Source organism: Lepus europaeus, chromosome 11, assembly GCF_033115175.1.
Source record: "Lepus europaeus isolate LE1 chromosome 11, mLepTim1.pri, whole genome shotgun sequence".
Taxonomy (NCBI): domain Eukaryota; kingdom Metazoa; phylum Chordata; class Mammalia; order Lagomorpha; family Leporidae; genus Lepus; species Lepus europaeus.
The window spans coordinates 38,273,364-38,292,337 of NC_084837.1; the positions used below are offsets into that span (position 1 = coordinate 38,273,364).

The 18,974-nt window shown below is 40.0% G+C and overlaps 1 protein-coding gene across 2 annotated transcripts in view; it reads left to right on the forward strand.

The window, feature by feature from the left end:
• The window catches only part of SLC25A21 (solute carrier family 25 member 21), a 536,203-nt gene that overhangs the window by 489,431 nt on the left and 27,798 nt on the right, over positions 1-18,974 (forward strand). For both annotated transcript variants that reach the window (XM_062205252.1, XM_062205253.1), the window contains exon 7: positions 18,315-18,479. In XM_062205252.1, the coding sequence (XP_062061236.1) occupies positions 18,315-18,479 (165 nt within the window). The remainder of the gene's footprint in view (positions 1-18,314; positions 18,480-18,974) is intronic.

Genomic DNA, 18,974 nt, shown 5'->3' on the forward strand with positions numbered 1-18,974 from the left:
ACAACAGGGCTGGCGCCGTGGCTCACTTGGTTGATCCTCCGCCTGCGGCACTGGCATCCCATATGGGCACCGGTTCTAGTCCTGGTTGCTCCTCTTCCAGTCTAGCTCTCTGCTGTGGCCTGGGAAAGCAGTGAAGGATGGCCTAAGTGCTTGGGTCCCTGCACCTGCATGGGAGACCAGGAAGAAGCACCTGGCTCCTGGCTTCGGATCAGTGCAGCTCCAGTGGTAGCAGCCATTTGGAGAGTGAACCAACGGAAGGAAGACCTTTCTCTCTGTCTCTCTCTCACTGTCTATAACTCTACCTGCCAAATAAATAAATTTTAAAAAATGATAAATAGAGGAATTAGTAGTAAACAGACACAAAAAAATAAAAAAACAAAAAGAACACCAAAAAACTGTCTGTATATGTATTTCATGTAAGTGTATAAATGCACTAAAAGTGATCTTTAGAGCAATGCTGTCCAATAGAAATATAATGTGAGTTTAGGCATTTAGCCTCACAGTAAAGATGCCAGTCAAGATACCTTAGCCCTGTATCAGAGAGACTGGGTTCAATGCCTGGCTCTGGCTCCTGACTCTGCCTCCTTCCTGCTAGTACAGACACTGGGAGGCAAAAAATGATGGCTCTTATGATTGCATTCCTGCTGCCCTGGATTGGGTTCCCAGTTCCTGGCTTTGACCCTGGCATGGCCTGGAGCTGTTGTAGATATTTAGAGAGTAAGTTAGTGGATAAGGGGGCACTCTTCCCACTGCTACCTCTCAAATAAATAAATAAATGTAGGCATATATAATGTGAGCCATATTTTCTAATAGCAACATTTAAAAAGAAACAGGTTAAATTAATTTAATACTACATTTTATTTAACACAAGATGTTAAAAATAGGTTTTGTTTTAAGGATTTGTTCATTTATTTGATGTGACAGAGATAGGGGAAGAGACATAGAGAGATCTTCTGTCTGCTGATTCACTCCCCAAATGTCCTTAGCAGCCAGGGGCGGGCCAGGCCCAAGCCAGGAGCCAGGTACTTGTGCCACCTTCTGCTGCCTTCCAGGCACTTTATTAGGAACCTGGATTGGAAATTCGGAGTGGCCAGGACTTGAACTGACATTCTGACATGGGATGCAACCATTCCAAATAGTGGCTTAATGTACTGCACCACAACACCTATCCCTGCCATTTTTAAAGACTTTATTTTTGGAGCAATTTTAGGTTCACAGGAAAATTGAATGAAAACTACAGAAATTTCCCATAAACATCTTGCCCCTATAATGGATATCCTTCCCCATATCAACATCCAAACTAGAATAGTACATTTGTTACAATCGATGGCCCTACATTGACATGTCCTTATCATCCAAAGTTCATAGTTCACATTGGGGTTCACTCTTGCTGTTACATGGTCTACAGGCTTGGACAAATTGGTGACATGTATCACCATGATAGTATCATACATCGTGATTTCACCACCCTATGTATTTCACCTGTTTATTCCTCTCTCCCTTAATCTCCAGCAACCACTGATCTTTTTACTATCTCCACAGATTTTCTTTTCTTTTTAAATATATATATGTATGTATGTATGTATTTTTGTCTACCTTAAAGGCAGAGTGATAGAGAGACAGAAAAAGATTTTCCATTCACTGGTTTACTCTCCAAATGTCTGCAATAGCCAGGACTGGGCCAGGCCAAAGCCAGCAGCGCAGAATTTCACTAGATTCTCCCATGTAGGTAGCAAAGTCCTCAGCAATCAAGCCATCATCTGCACTAGGATGCCCCAGAGGAGTCTGAATTGGAAGCAGAGTACCCAATACTGGAATCAGCTGTCTGATACAGGATGCAGATATTCTAATTAGTAGCTTAAACCACTGTGCCACAATGCCCATCCCTGCCTTCATAATTTTTCACTTCATCATGTAATCAAATAAAAAATTATAGGAGATATTTGTATCCTTTTGCATACTAAAGTTTTTAATCTAATATTTATTTGTGTCCTTTTGAACACTAAAATTTCTAATCTATTTTAATCTAATATTTAATCTGATATTTAATTTATATTTAATTTAATATTTAATCATATTTTATACTTACAGCACACCTCAACTAGGGCATTTCAAGTTCTCAATAGCCACTTATGGGTAGGGACTTCCATATAGGACAGTGCATGTCTACAGGAATTCATACTAAATTTATACTATGTTTACTTCTAAAGAAGAGGTCAAAATGGAAGAGGAGAAGGTAAGAGTTTAAGGGCTTAGTCTAGTTGAACATTTAGATGAGATATATTCATATATTGTCTATGAACATTTACTTTAGAAAGCAGTGGCTGCACATTGTAGAAAATTCAGAAAATACAGAATGGTATAAATAAAAATATATAATTCAAAAGAAATGCTTATAAAGGCTTTGCCAGGATTTAAGCCCCACCCTCAGGAAAATCTTAGCAGATTGTGTGGAAATGACTTGCTAACTCAGCTTGGGACTTGGCCTTGCATAATTTGGGTTCCATGGTTTAATTTATTGTAGCAGGGACTCCCTACCCCATATTTTTCCTGGTCTCTAATTTCCTTTTTTTAAGATTTATTTATTTATTTAAAAGGCAGAGTAAGAGAGAGAGAAAGGAAGAGACAGAGAGAGAGAGAGAGAGATCTTCCATCCACTGGTTCACTTCCCAAATGTCCACATCAGCCAAGTTTGGGCCAGGCCAAAGCCAGGAGTTCCTTCCAGGTCTCTCACATAGGTTAAGGGGCCCAAGTACTCTCCCAGGTGCATCATCAGGGAGTTGTATTGGAAGTAGAGCAACCAGGACTCAAATCAGTGCCCACACTGGGATGCTGACATCACAAGAGGCAGCTTACCCCACTATACCACAATGCTGGCCCCATATTCTCTAATTTCTAATGAAGTTTAAATGTTGTGTGCAAATTGAATAACATATGTAATAAGAGCTATCTAGAACAGAAAGGCAGTTGGAGAACTGGCACAGTAGGCATAGAGTTTGGGAAGAGACACACCCAAGTTTCCATCATGCTTTTCACAGTATTACCTTGAACAGTATTACCTTGACTTGAGGTCACTTCATTAATAAAACAGTAGTAAGCAGTTCATTATCCTAATATCCCAGACACTGTGTACTGGAGACCACAGGGACTCGGTGGTTACATGAAAGAGTGCAGGGTGTAGCTGAAAGTCTGAGCAATCACTGAGTGTGGTTCCACATGCCCAGAGCTTCTTGGTTGCCTATAGCAGATTATTGCAGTGGGAACTGTGCTCACAGTGAGGACTGCGCAGATCATTTGTGTGGTTCATATGGTGGCATGAATGAGTGTTGAATACACTGGGGGCTAACACCTGGACATTGAGATCTACCACGCCCAACTTGGGTGTTACCCTGGATATTCGCTCCACACTGGAGCACTGACCAGAGCTCCCTGGACACACCCACCACACACCTCTTAGTGTTCACTGAAAGTGCAAACATTCCACTAAGCCACAGAGGCATAGCTCAAAGATGAAAGACCTTAGAGAAAAAAAATAAAAATCAACTCTACAAATATACCTAAAGGAAAACACGGAAATTCAAGAAACAAGAATAAGAAAGACACCATGACCTCCCCACAAAGGAACACAAAAACATTTCAGTATTAGAATGTGAAGATGAAGAGATTGAGGAAATATTGGAAATAGAATTCAAAAATTAATCATAGGATTACTCAAAAGCAATAGAAGCAAATCCAAGAACTAAGGAAAATGATACATGACATGAACGGAAATTTTTCCCATGAAATTGAGATTTTAAAGAGAAATCAAAATGAAATATTGGAAGTGAAGAATTTGATAGATTAAATTAAAAATGTGGTGGAAAGACTTAACAGCAGACTTGGTAAGGCAGAAGAAAGAATATCCAAACTAAAAGACAAATCTTTGGAAATCTTACAGTCAGACCAAAAAAAAAAAAAAAAAGAAGAAGAAGAAGAAGAAGAAGAAAATAGAAAACTTAAAAACAATGTTGGAGATTTATGGGATATTATCAGATGACCCAATATACAGGTCTTAGGAGTTCCTGAAAATGTGGAAAGAGAGAATGGCCTAAAAGGTCTATTTAGTGAAATAGTTACAGAAAACTTCCCCAATTTGAAGAAAGGGGTGTCCAAGTAGAGGAAGCATATAGAACTCCTAACAGACATGACCAGAAAAGATCTTCACCATGACACAGTGTAGTCAAACTTTTCACAGTAATACATTAAAGATTCTAAAATGTGCAGGAGAGAAATGCCCAATTGCTATCAGAGGATCTCTAATTAGACCCACAGCTGACTTCTCATCAGAAATCCTATGGGCTAGAAGGGAATGGTGAGATATACTTCAGTTCTTAAAAGAAAACTACTGTTGGGGCCAATGCTGTGGTGTAGCAGGTAAAGCTGTCACTTATAGTGCCGGCATCCCATATGGGCACTAGTTCAAGTCCTGGCTGCTCCACTTCTGATCCAGTTCTCTGCTATGGCCTGGGAAAGCAGTGGAAGATGGCACAAGTCCTTGGGCCCCTGCACCCATGTGGGAGACCCAGAAGAAGCTCCTGGCTCCTGGCTTCATATTGGCACATCTCTGGCTGTTGCAGCCAATGGGGTAGTGATCCAGTGGATGGAAGACCTCTTTCTGTCTCTGCCTCTCCTTCTCACTCTGTGTAACTCTGATTTTTCAAATAAATAAATAAATCTTTAAAAAAAAGAAAGAAAACAGCTGTCAACCCAGAATTCTGTACCCTGCAAAGCTCTTGTTTATGAATGAAGGTGAAATAAAGACCTTCCATAACAAAAATTAAAAGAATTTGTCACCACTCATCCAGCCTTACAAAAGATACTTACAGACGAGCTACACACAGAAAGTTAGCCATCATTATGAAAGAATGTGAAGGCAGAAAATCCCCTAGTAAAAGTACAAAAGAAATCCAAAGTAAACAATAGGAATATTTATGAGAAAATGGCAGGGCCAAGTCATTACTTATCAATTGTCACCTTGTATGGAAAAGGCCTTAACTCTCCAGTTAAAAGATACAGACTGGGCCGGCGCCGCGGCTCACTAGGCTAATCCTCCGCCTTGCGGCGCTGGCACACTGGGTTCTAGTCCCGGTCGGGGCACCGATCCTGTCCTGGTTGCCCCTCTTCCAAGCCAGCTCTCTGCTGTGGCCAGGGAGTACAGTGGAGGATGGCCCAAGTGCTTGGGCCCTGCACCCCATGGGAGACCAGGAGAAGCACCTGGCTCCTGCCATCAGATCAGCGCGGTGCGCCGGCCGCAGCGTGCCTACCGCGGCAGCCATTGGAGGGTGAACCAACGGCAAAAGGAAGACCTTTCTCTCTGTCTCTCTCTCACTGTCCACTCTGCCTGTCAAAAATAAAAAAAATAAATAAAAATAAAAAAAATAAAAAAATACAGACTGTGCCGGCGCTGTGGCTCACTAGGCTAATCCTCATGTGGCGCCAGCACCCCAGGTTCTAGTCCTGGTCGGGGCACTGGATTCTGTCCCAGTTGCTCCTCTTCCAGTCTAGCTCTCTGCTGTGGCCCGGGAAGGCAGTGGAGGATGGCAAGGAAGCACCTGGCTCCTGGCTTCAGATTGGTGCAGTGCACCAGCCATAGCAGCCATTTGGGGGGTGAACCAACAGAAGGAAGACCTTTCTGTCACTCTCTCTCTCACTGTCTAACTCTGCCTCTGCCTGTCAAAAAAAAAAAAAAAAAGATACAGACAGGCTGAATGGATTAAAGAACAAGACCCATCCATTGCTGCCTACACATCTCACCAACAAAGACACATGCAAACAAAGTGAAAGGATGGAAAAAGATATTCCATGTTAACAGAAAGAAAAAAGTGCAGGTGTTGCCATCCTAATATCACTCATAATAGACTTTAGCATAAAAACTCTTAAAAGAGACAAAGAAGACCACTATGTAATGATTAAGGGATCAATTCAACAGGAGGATGTGACTATAATAAATGTATACACACCCAATTATAGGTCTCTGTATCTAAAAGAAATGTTAATGGATCTAAAGGGAGACATAGACTCCAATAGAGTAGTAATGGGGAACTTCAACACTCCACTTTCATCAATGGACAAATCAACTAGACAGAAAATCAATAAAGAAACAATATTGCTAATCAACACTGTGGACCAAATGGACCTAACTGATATCTACAGAACCTTTTACCCCTTAGTTGCAGAATACACATTCTTCTCATCAGTGTATGGAACTTTCTCTAGGATACCATATGCTAGGCCATAAAGCAAGTCTTAGCAAATTAAAAAATATCAAAATCATACCATGCATCTTCTCTGACCACAATGGATTGAAGCTGGAAATTAACAACTCAAGAATCTCTAGATCATATGCAAGCATGTGGAGACTGAAAAACATATTCCTGAATAAACAGTGGGTCATAGAAGAAATCAAAAGAGAAATCAAGAAATTTATGGAAAATTTGAAGACAATAATACATCATATCAAAACAAGCCAGCACTGTGGCTCAACAAGCTAATCCTCCACCTTTCGGCGCCGGCACACCAGGTTCTAGTCCCAGTCGGGGCGCCGGATTCTATCCCAGTTGCCCCTCTTCCAGGCCAGCTCTCTGCTATGGCCCAGGAAGGCAGTGGAGGATGGCCCAAGTGCTTGGGCCCTGCACCCGCATGGGAGACCAGGAGAAGCACCTGGCTCCTGGCTTCAGATCAGTGCAGTACGCTGGCCACAGCGGCCATTGGAGGGTGAACCAACGGCAAAAAGGAAGACCTTTCTCTCTGTCTCTCTCTCTTTCACTATCCACTCTGCCTGTAAAAAAAAAAAAAAAAAAAAAAAAAAAAAAAAAAAAAAACATATGGGATACAACAAAAGCATTGTTAAGAGGAAAATTTATAGTAATTGGTGCCTACATGAACAAATTGGAAAGGTACCAAATAAATGAGCTATCAATGCATCTCAAGGACCTGGAAAAACAACAACAAACCAAACCCAAAATTAGCAGGAGGAAAGAAGTAATTAAAATGATAGAAGAAATAAAATTTAAACAAAAAAAATGAAAGATCAGTGAAATGAAGAGCTAGTCTTTTGAAAAAATAAAATTGATACACCATTGGCCAAACTAACCAAAAAAAAAAAAAAAAAAAAAGAGGGCGAAAACTCGAATCAATAAAATCAGAGATGATGGGGGCCGGCGCTGTGGCGTAGCGGGTTAAAGCCCTGGCCTGAGGTGCCGGCATCCCATACATATGCTGGTTCTAGTCCCGGCTGCTCCCCTTTCAATCCAGCTCTCTATTGTGGCCTGGGATAGCAGTAGAAGATGGCCCAAGTCCTTGGGGCCCTGCACCCATGTGGGAGACCTGGAAGAAGCTCCTGGCTCCATAGCCATCTGGGGAGTGAACCAGCGGATGGAAGACCTGTCTCTACCTCTCTCTGTAACTCTGTCTTCAAATAAATAAAATCAATCTTAAAAAAAATAAAAATTAAAAATAAATAAAATCAGAGATGAAAAAGGAAATATAACAGATACCACAGAAATAAGAAGAATCATCAGGAATTACTACAAAGAGCTATATGCTGACAAATTGGAAAATTTAGAAGAAACCGATAGATTCCTAGACACATACAATCTACCAAAATTGAGTCATGAAAACATAGAAAACCTGAACAGAGCAATAACCAAGATAGAGATTGAATCAGTAATAAAGACCCTTCCAAAAAGAAAAGCCCTGGACCAGACAGCTTCACTGCTGAATTCTACCAGACATTTAAAGAATTAATTCCAATTCTTCTCAAGCTTTTCAAAATATAAATAATGGGGGCTTAAATTCAAAGCTGTCAGTGCAATCTGGTATATAGTGATGGCTTGATAAATATCAGTGTTTATTATTACAATATGCTTTTTATGAGAATTTAAATGTGACATGCAAAGGTCTTAAACACAGAGCCTGGCAAATAGTAGGCATTCAATCAACAATAACTATTTCTATAGAGAAGTTTATCTTATAAATCCTTATGTTTAAGTGGACACAGATGTATCTGGAAATAACTGTCCCAATTAATACTGAGTTATCATAGCTGACTAGGATTGTGGAAACAAAAGTACCTTACTGAATGATGGTCAGTCTTCTCCCTTCAGCCACCTTGGGTCATTCTTTGGTACCAGTATAATCCCCAGAGCCTGAATTCTTTATCCAGGGCATAAGGACTGGCAGCCCGCATAAAGTTCCTGATGATAAAGTCTTTAAACTCAGATGTGAGTCACTATCATAAATGCCAGTACCTGGGTGGCTGTTTGCTGTAAATAAGTAGTACATAGCAGCACAAGTTCAAGATGAAACTAAAAACATTTGATGCCACTTTGGGAAGAATTCTGCCACAATCAAGACATTCTTCATCTGGAATAGCTGCATGAAGTTAACATACATCCTTGTCAAGCCCTCACAGTCACTTAGCATGGAAGGTTGTGACCTAAGCTCTTGTCCAATCCTTTCAGTCGATTACAGTTACCAGTTGTGTTAGCATATTAAATTGATGGATTGTATGCAGAATGATCATCTGACTTTGAAACACCTGTAAGATGAGCAGAGCAAGTTCCCCATAGAGGCTTCTTTTATGGGTAGATAATCCTCGTTGTCCTTTGAATAGTGTGAGATTCTCAGGCAGCATGTCCGCTGCCCAGCCTTTCTACCCATGTGTTGGACATGAACCACCATGGAATCCTACACAAGTTAGTTTACATTTTTCTATTTCTTCAGCCCGACAGAGATATCAATGTTGTCTTTTAAACATGAAATTTTCCAAGAAGTTGTTGCAGCTGAGAGGGGCTCTGCAAAGAAAGACAGCCTGGGACCACAGTCTCGGCCAACGTTAAACTTAATATTTTTTAGGAAATGATAGAGTGATAAAGTTGCAACATAAGGACGGCCCCAGTCTCAGGTACATAGAGCATGATATAGAAGGAGTAGTGGGATGTAGGGAGATATTTCTTGGCCATGTGGGCTGGTCATGATTGGTGGAGGGTCAAAATGGGCCCTCTGAAGCATGAAGGTCTAGGCAAAGGCCCCTCAAGCTGAGTTCCAAGTGCAGTACTGGCTAAGAGCAAAAATACCTTCTGTTGGGTTCTTGGCGGCTGCATGACAGGAACTGCAGCCCTGGAGCCCCAAGTGCGATTTTCATCAGGATTCCCCAGTCATGGGAGGTGCTGTGTTGGCTGTCCCTACCCTTGTTTTCCCTGCTGTGATGGCCTAGTGTGATTCTCTAGTCAGTCAGAAACATGTTCCCCACAAAATATACCTCCTCACCCAGAGTAGCTATAAACTATTCTGAAAATGTAAAAGTCATGGTTAATTTGGTCCCTGATACTGCCTCATATCCTTCCAAATTCTGTAGAAAGTATTTCAATAGTGTGTTGTCCTGCCTCCACTTTTTAATGGAGGCCACTGTATCAGTCAGAGACTATAATCTCTGCCACACTTCCTTCAATTCCAATACTGGACTCTTGGCTAGCATCTTAAAATTCACAATGAATAAAGAAAACTAGTCTCTAATTTAAATATAATTGACCTTCTGTGGGGAGCAAAGTAATCACAGCTTTGTCATGCTCTGGTTTGGTTCAATGGGTGTAAAAACATGTTCAGATAAAATCAGGATAGACCCAAATTTCCCTCTGTCCTTCAAATTAAACCCAAGCAAAGAGTCATTCTGGCTTGTAATCACTTGGGTTTAGGATTAAGTTTGCCCAAGGATTTCTCTGTTGGAGATGGTTTGCATAGCCAGTCTTGCCAAAAGTGTGACTTTGTAGCTTGTTGTCCTTACAGGACCTTTCTCCCCAGTAACTCCATTGTTTTTTAGCTATAAATGTGTGAGAACTAAAAATCTTCTATCAGTTGTGCAAAGCCAAATGGTGTTTCACTTGCATGCTTTCGATCAGCCTGGAAAATGTGAATTTCTCCCCAGGAGCAAAATCTTGTGTGAATTGTTTCCCAGTTTTTCTCTCCACTTTGAAATCTACTTCAAAGTTATTGTTTGGCTAAAGGGTTATGTTTTCCTTCCCTTGAGGTCTATAGGATTTGCCTCTGATGTGTGCTGGGGCACAGGTTTTCCTTCTGCTCTGTCATTTTTGTCTACATTACATATGAACATAATCATTCTCACCCCCAAAATATTCAACTAAACCTTTAGGAAATTGCAAAAGCCTGTTTTACCTCTATTTGATCATTAAAGGTATTCACACCAAAAAAGGAATAATTAGTTGTCTTCTTGCTTGCTCTATGATTATGATTTTAAGGGTCAATGAGTAGATAGCAAATGTGTGTAATTGATGCCAAAATCTTTAAAGATAGAGATTTTTAAAATTAGTTCAGAGTTTGATTCTGAATTTGGATAATATCACTAAATGTACACTTTATCCTAGGAGCTTAATAATCTAATAGAAAGCAATTAGGTTTTCATGATACCATAAAGTTGAATGATTATTTACTTTATGACAATCAACAAACATTTAAACATAATTATATTATGGAAGGCCAATATAAAGTCAAAATAAAAGTGCTGTATTCTGTGCTTATTCTGATAGAAGGAAGAAAGAGAGAAGTTGAATTATAGAGCGTGAACGTGTGGCTCTGTTTGCAGATAGTGTGAAAAGCCAGATTCAAGGGCATGTCAACATTCATGATGATGTATGGAGTTCAAATTTTTCCTGCATTACTGTGTGAAACACTGCCTGGCAACTGTTCAGTACATAGATTATTTCTTTCCAGTCTATGATGCTTGTGGGCAGAAAAAAGAATTATGCACATAAATCCATTCCTATAGTTATCTTTCCACAATACCTAAGACAGCAGCCAAGTTGCCTATCTATTATCATTCAGAGAAAATAGACTTCAGTCTTCCACTCAGCTGTGCCAGAAACCAAGGTTTTTTGCTTTTAGAATTGAGACTTTGAAGTAATGATAATAACTACCATTTACAGAACATCTACTGTATGCCAGACATCCTGCAAGATGCCTTACATGGGGTTCCCTCTCTCTTTGTTTGCTTTTGTAAATTAGAGTAATACAGGCTTAGTTTTCACAAATTAGCTAATACTGAGCTATGTAAAGAAAACAGTTGGTGATTTGTGCCAACACTTCCTTCTAATCCTTTCCCAGTCATTACTGCTGTGAACCTTTCCATTTCCACCAATTCTCATACTCACTTGATAATTAAAATCTTCTTATTTCTATAAGGTTGGTAGCTTGGTAGCTTTATCTCTATTTTAGAGACAGGGAAAATAAAGTCCAATGACATTAGTAGCTTTAAGGCACTGAGCATTATCATATAGATCCCTTTCTAGTCAACCATGTTGCTTTCATTGGGATAAAGAAACCTGGATAACTAGGAAGATCAAGGAAAAATCCAAACTGCTTCTGAAACTACGAGGAAGCCAAGGCCCCTTCCTGGTCAGCAGTCTCCTTATAGCAGTAGTCCCTATGGCCACATCCCCATCACCTTCCTTCCTGCTCTGCCAACAATACGGGGCCAAGGGACCAAGGTACAGTGCCAGCATCTCCTGATCCAGAGGGCCTGGTGCTTCTCCAGGGATGATTATTGGGCAGCAATATGGTGTAGCTTTGTGATTCAACATCCAGGAGGGCTTGTTGACAGCAAATTAATCTCTAATCTCAGATTGTTTCAAAATAGACTTGTTCCTCCTACAATATAATCTCGAAGTGAAACATAACTATATTTGGGTGTCTTTTCTGCCCATATTCATGCCCTATTTAAATAAACCATAATAATGAATTAATGAAACATCTAAGCTAAAATAATTATAGGCATATAATTATTTTATATGTATATAAGTTATTTTATATGTATATGATTATTTTATATGTATAATTATTATATATGTACAGTTGTACAATTATAGACTTATAAGACTAATTCTTCTGTTTTATTTTGCATTTTGTTCCCAAATAAAAGGAAAATTTTTCTTTTTTTCTTTTTTAAATTTATGAAAATGCTTCAAGACCTCATTTGATTAACGAAAAGCATAGATGATCTCCTATCTCCTGAAGAGCAAGTGTATTTTCCAAGCTAAATGTAGCAATTGCATCTCTTCTTTTAACAAATCAGTATTTTTCTGAAGGCCCACTTTTGGATATTCAATCCATTGTGTAAAGGTTTCATCTAGTTTGCTTTCCAGACATATAATGAAATTCAATGTAACACCCTTATTCCGTTGGCTCTTAAATGCAACAAAATTCACTTTGCCATAGGAAGCAAGCAAAGGAACATATGTGGAGCATGCTGGTTTTTGATATGCTGTGCCTAGGGCTCTTCTTTGGACCCTGAGATAGAGGAGCTGCACTGACACATCCCATGCCTGTACCTGTTGGCCATAATCTGATGCCTATTTACCCAGGGAACAATGCCTGCTGCCTAAAACCTCTGTCTGTGATCTCACAAACTAATCAGAGCCAGCTATGGTCGGTAGTTGGGTGGAAGAATTCCAGAAAAAATAGCTCAGGCTGCCATAAGTCATCTCAATGAAGTGTTAGAGAGTGAGGAGTCAGTGCCCCGAAGTGGTGCCTGGGAATATTGTTTCAGCAAAGGGTCTTCCTCCTCTCTCTTGTTCTGTTTTCTCATAATTAAATTTTTAAATATATTATATATTTGAGATTTAAAACATCATGGTACAGGATGTATATATACATAGTGAAATGGTCACAATTGGAAAGCAGGTTGACATGTATCATCTCACATAGTGACTTTTTGTAATAAGAACAACTAAAATCTAATTTTTTAATAAAAATTCTCAATACAATATAATTTATTAATGATAGTCCTCATGTTGTACAATAGATTTCCAGACTTGTTTATTCTACATATTTGCTACTTTTCATCCTTTGACCTACATCTCCCTCTTTCTTCTCCTCGTAACCACTGTTTCATTCCGCATCTCTGTATATTTGACCTTTTTTCTTCAGATTTGACATATATATGAGAGCCTGAGCTGCAATATTTTTCTTTCTGTATTTGGCTTATTTCACTTAGAATCTTCTTTTTTAATTGAGCCTCTTAAGGACTCTTTAAACAGATATTTGATTCCATATCCCATAACCATCGTGACATATTCTCATGGGTAGAAAAAAGTCAGCATCTCTCCCCCAAAAAGTCAAAGCAACAATATTTTTTAGCTTTCTGGAATGCGAGCAAAGTTCTGTGCTGAACATTTAACACAGAGCACCTACAGGTTTTATTAGATACTTGTTGAATAAGTGAATGCATTAAAGAGTATGGAATTTCAAGCATTAAAAATTGCAAATAGCTGAAATAAAAGTTAAAGAAGCCCTTGATTAATTTTAAATAAAAACACTTCTGGCATGTACCAGTGAAATGAAGATTTCTGTAAACCAATGCTGTAAGCATTTTGCTATCACAATATTAACTACATTAGATGTACTTCTTCCATGCTTGAAGCTCTGGTGCAGTCAGTGAAAGGCTCATCCAGGAAAGTCAGAATGCAATTTGGCCCACAACTGGTAACTAAATATGAAAATTGGAGTGAATCTAAATATTGGAAGGAAATTGAACTGGTTAGTGACTTGCTGGGTTGGATAGTATCGGAATCATTTGGCTGATGATGCTAATCAGTTAGCATTTTGTTTTGAAATGGTAGCCCGGTAATCAAATAAGTTTAGTAAAATTCCTTGTGTTTACAGAGATCTAGTCAAAATTATTCTATATTTTCCTATTTAAGCATCCTAGTGGAAGTCATGTTTTGCCTTTCTAATTAAATATTTGCTTGCATGTGTGTGATACAAGGTCTCTGAATGAAGAAAAAAAAAAACCACTGTCATAATTTTACTTCTAAGTTTTGTAGGTATTAAAATTCTGGTTTTCCTCTATCCCAATGCCCCAACTTGCCAGGAAAAAAATACGTGTGTATTATTAATGCATCTGTTATGTATATCAGTTGGACTCTCAAACTCTGAAAAAATCTCATGCCCTATGTATGGAAGGAGCAGTGGACTAGTTGCAGTTTTCTGGTTAAGCCATTCATCAGCAGCATTTTACCTTAGGAACACACACACACACACACATACATACATACACATACATACACACACATATGTATATATCCTTGTTTCCTTACCTGAAAAATAGGAATATACAGTGCCTGCTGACGAGTCTACAGGATTGTTGAGAGAAGCGATCAAACATGTTGGGATAGCAGAACCACGCAGAGGATAAAACCGCAGATTTAGGGATGGACATTTGGCATACCAGTTAAGACACCATTTGGGATGCTTGTATCCCCTATCAGAGTACCTATATTCAATTCCCGGTTCTGCTCAGTTTCCAAGTAGTGTGCACTCAGGGAGGCGGCAGATGACGGCTCAAGTTCTTGGGTAACTGCCACCTCCATGGGAGGCCCAGATTGGGTTGCCATTTTCTGGTTTCAACCTGGCCCAACCCTGGCAGTTCTGGGCATCTGGGGAGTGAACCAGAAGATAAGCGTGCTCTCTCTCACACACACACACACACACACACTCTCTCTCTCTCTCTCTCTCTCCCTCATTCTCTCTCTCCCTCTCTCTGTCTTTCAAATAAGTAAAAATAAACAACAAAAACCTACAAACTTGGAGACCAAGGGTCCTCAATTTGAATTCTGACACTACTACTTACTGTGTGATCTTAGATCAGTCACCTAACTTCTAAGATTTAGTTTCCTCATCTGTCAAATGGGGACGATGATAATGCCTATCTCACACCCTTGTTGAGAAGACTAAATACCACCACATACTTAAAGTGCTAAGCATCTATGATAATGATGAACTTTGATGATCCCTTACTCTGTTCCAGGTACCTGATACCTGTGAAAGAATCTTCTAGGCTGTAGAGCCATGTAGACCTGGGGACCCAGTCTGTGTAATTTTCCATTCCCAATCTTTGCCCCTGTGTTGTCTTGCTGCTACAGCCCTTAGACTGGCCAAGTGCAGAGTGCTTTCCGAGGATGCTAACTCTGAGGCTAGGGAATCTGCCAGTGTATGGAATCTACAGCTCCAGAGGAGAAAGCCCCTTGGCTGAGGCACTGTCCCTGGAATGAGATGTCTGGTCCACGGCTGGATTTGCTGGGCCTCAGAAGAAGCAGACCTGTTACTGTGCATCCTAGATACCTTTTGGGTGGACTTCAACCCAAGGGTCCAGAGATCTGGGAAACAGAAAAGATGTACAAAAGAAATGAGAAGGAAGAACCTACTTTAGAATGTCCTTCTCACTCAAATCTGCCTCTACTTTTCATTGTCACTACCTTCCATAAACAAAGAAATCACCTGTTATTTTGTTAGCACAATCATTTTTTATGATTTTCATCATAAGTGCCATGATTTTTAATATCTAAATGTACAGTAAATGCTGCAATGGACCAAGTTCATTGACCTATTTATCATTACAACAATCCTGTGAGAAAGATTCTATTATTATCCTTGTTTTCAAACTAGTAAAGTGAGGATAAATCGGAGAGGATAAAATCTTTACCAAAGTTAGTTGATGATATTGCTGATACTCATATCTGAAGCTCCTGTTTTTTCTTATTTATTTTTTTGAGAGACAGGGAGATGGAGTCAGAAACACAGAGAACTCCTGTCAACTGGCTCCTTCTCCAAATGCCCACAATGGCTAAAGATAGACCAGGCCAAAGTTGGGAACTGGAAATTCAGTCCAAGCCTCCCATGTGATTGGCAGGTACTGAAACATTTGAGCCATCACCTGTTGCTTCCCAGGATGTACAATTAGCAGGAAAATGTAATTGGGAGCAGAAGCAGTCCTGGAACCCAGGTAGTCTGATGTGGAATGTGTGCTTCCCAAGTTAACCACTAGGCCAAATGCATGCCCCTGAGCTCCTATTTCTAGTTATTATGCTACCCTATGATTTATTTAATCACTGACAAATATAGTTCAAACTGAACACAGCATTTTGGTTTAATATCTATGCGCCAGGCAGCCGACGCTGTGGCATAGTAGGCTAAGCTTCCAGCTGCAGCACCAGCATCCCATATGGGCGTGGGTTTGTGTCCCAGCTGCTCCTCTTTCAATCCAGATCTTTGCTTATGACTGGGAAAGCAGTGGAAGATGGCCCAAGTGCTTGGGCCCCTGACCCCATGTGGGAGACCCAGAAGAAGCTCCTAGCTTCAGATTGGCCCAGCTGTAACCGTTGCAGCCACTTGGGTAGTAAACCAGCGGATGGAAGACCTTTCTCTCTGTCTCTCACTCTCTATAACTCTACCTCTCTAATAAATAATCTTTTTTTAAAAAATGTGCATTGTACTTCCTTGCACACACCCAAATGAGTGAAAATCAGGGAACAATTAGTAAATGCCGTTTGAATATTTGTTGACCTTCACCAAGATCTAGTGGAAGCCTCCTCTTTTCAAGATGATGAGGAAGATTTTATTCAAATTAATATTTAGTTTAATTATCTGAATTCTGGTGATGTAGCAAACTAGGATTTTTAAACAATAGAACATCCTTAGAACTATGTTTTAAGGGAAGGTCGTTGGTATCCGCATTTCCATTCAAAGTCTTTGGCTCCTCTGTTGCTTTAAACCTTAATGATCTCTGAGAGTCCCCATCTCCTTTGCCCTGGAGGCTTCAGATTAGTGAGTACGGAGAAAAACTTTAGGCTGGATATTGGGAGCACCTGTGAGGCTCAGGCTGGGCTCAGACCTTGCACCTGCCCTATTCCTTCCATCCCCAGGAAAACCACCTCCTCTCCCACCCCCGCCACGAGGCTGCCTTCTTCACAGCTCTTTGCTCAGCACTCCCAGTTCTTTCCAGTAGAATGGAGCATCTGCTCAGTCTGCCCTCATCTCTTTCAAAAACCAAAATAAGCAATTTGGGTCTAGAGTTGGTGTGCCAAACACAAACCAAAATATCCCATATTTAGAACAGAGTAAACTTCAACCTTCTGAAAATGTTTTGGATTTTCTACATGAGAAAAATTTTTTTGTCTCAAGATATTCTTTACATGGTTTCTTTATATTACACAGAAAGGTTTCCCTAAGCTTAATGTAGCTTATTGTAATTAATCCACTTAGATGAAAAGTCGGAGTTGAGTATAGAGTTGTAGCTAGAGATTGTAAAACATTTATGAGCAAAAGCTATGGGATTTACTGTATAAACAAGCTCATCTAAGGTATCATATTAATGATGGCTATTAATACAAGTTTGATGAGAAGCCTTGATTGGATTTGTTCTGTTCTGCTGTTGTACCTTAATTGTACCTGATTAAAAACAAACAAAAAAAAATTCTTAGTCTGGAAGCACACCAGACCGCCATGCACTTCAGCAACCTGTTCCGGTGAAATATCAAACAAATGCCGTGTCAGTGCTTGCCTTATGGGCAAAGTAAAAGAAAAAAGAATTAAACACTGAACATTTTTTCCCTATTTACTACTCAATCAAAATATGAGAGAAAGAGATATCCTTTGTACAGTACCTCCACAGAGGAAATAATCACTCTCACTGCTTTTGAAAAACTTCATGAATTGTTGTAATTGTGTTGTAATGAAATGTAAGCCTCAGAGCGAACTGCAGTGAGCTCTATCCGTTCCAAAAGTAGCAACAGACTGGATTCCAGCAGGCAGGGGTATTTCAGCCTTGGGTAATCAATCAGAGGACTGGAAACTAGTAAATTAAAGGTAACCCAGCACTCTCAACACCACTGACTCGTAGTTTTTCACAGCGAGTGATAGCACGCGCTGATTGCCCACCTTCTTTAGGACATGTACAATCAACAGTTATTTATCCATAGCCAGCTTCTACCCTAGTGCACTGTAAACCATTGAGGCAATGAAATCATGGCTAATTGTAACATTAGCTTTAGAAAAATGTAATTAGAAAGATAAATATACTGGACTCAGCAGCCAAATATAAATTCCTTTTGGATGATGCACAGTTATGAATTACTAACTTATCTATCTGGCTAATCCCCTCCATTAGAGTGGGTAATCCAGAATTGGGTACAATTATTTACATGTTGAAAGTGGTGATAGTTATTATATGACATTAGTTTCACTAATTCCAACAAGGATGCTTTTTCTTTGCCAACAATCTTCTCCATAAAACCTGTTGTTATGCATGAAATTTTGTTTGCTTTTTGGGTTTTCTCATTTTCAAAAGCACAGATCTAGGCATGATTATTCATGTTTGGGAAAAGAAATCATTAATAATTCTGGCTTGAAGGGAAGCTAATACAGTAATTTCCTCTGTTCAGCAGTCCCAAAGATCATCTTTCTGGCTTTGCTTCTCTCTCCTGCAGCAACCATCCACCATGAGTTATGCAAGACACATCATTAAAAAGGAAGGCTTTGGACTCCAGGGCCTCAACAAAGGATTTACGGCAACTTTGGGACGTCATGGAGTTTTCAACATGGTTTATTTTGGCTTCTACTACAATGTCAAAAACATTATTCCTGTCAATAAGGTAACTATTTCATAAATTAAAGTCCTAGAGGAAAAATCCTATCGATGATAATAGTTCCATTTGTAGAGTATTTATCATTTCCTAGGCACTGTGCTGAACACTTACATCCATTATCTAATTTGATCCTCTCATCAGCCTCACGGACCCCGTAATGTTATCCCAGTTTTGAATCCAGAAACTGAGGCTTAGAGAGATCAAGCATCAGGGCTAGTGTTATGGCACAGCAGGTTAAGTCACCGCCCGGAACACCGGCATCCCATACCAGAGTATCGTGTGAATCCTTGTTGCTCTGCTTCTGATCCAGCTCCCAGCTAACGTGCCTGGGAAAGCAGCAGAAGATGGCACAAGTGCTTAGGCCCCTGCCACCCATGTGGGAGACCCTGACGGATTTCCTGGCCCCTAGCTTCAGCCTGATTTAGCCCTGGCCATTATGGCTATTCGGGGCATGAACCAGCAGATAGAAGACCTCTCCATCTCTGTCTCTCCCTCTGTCTC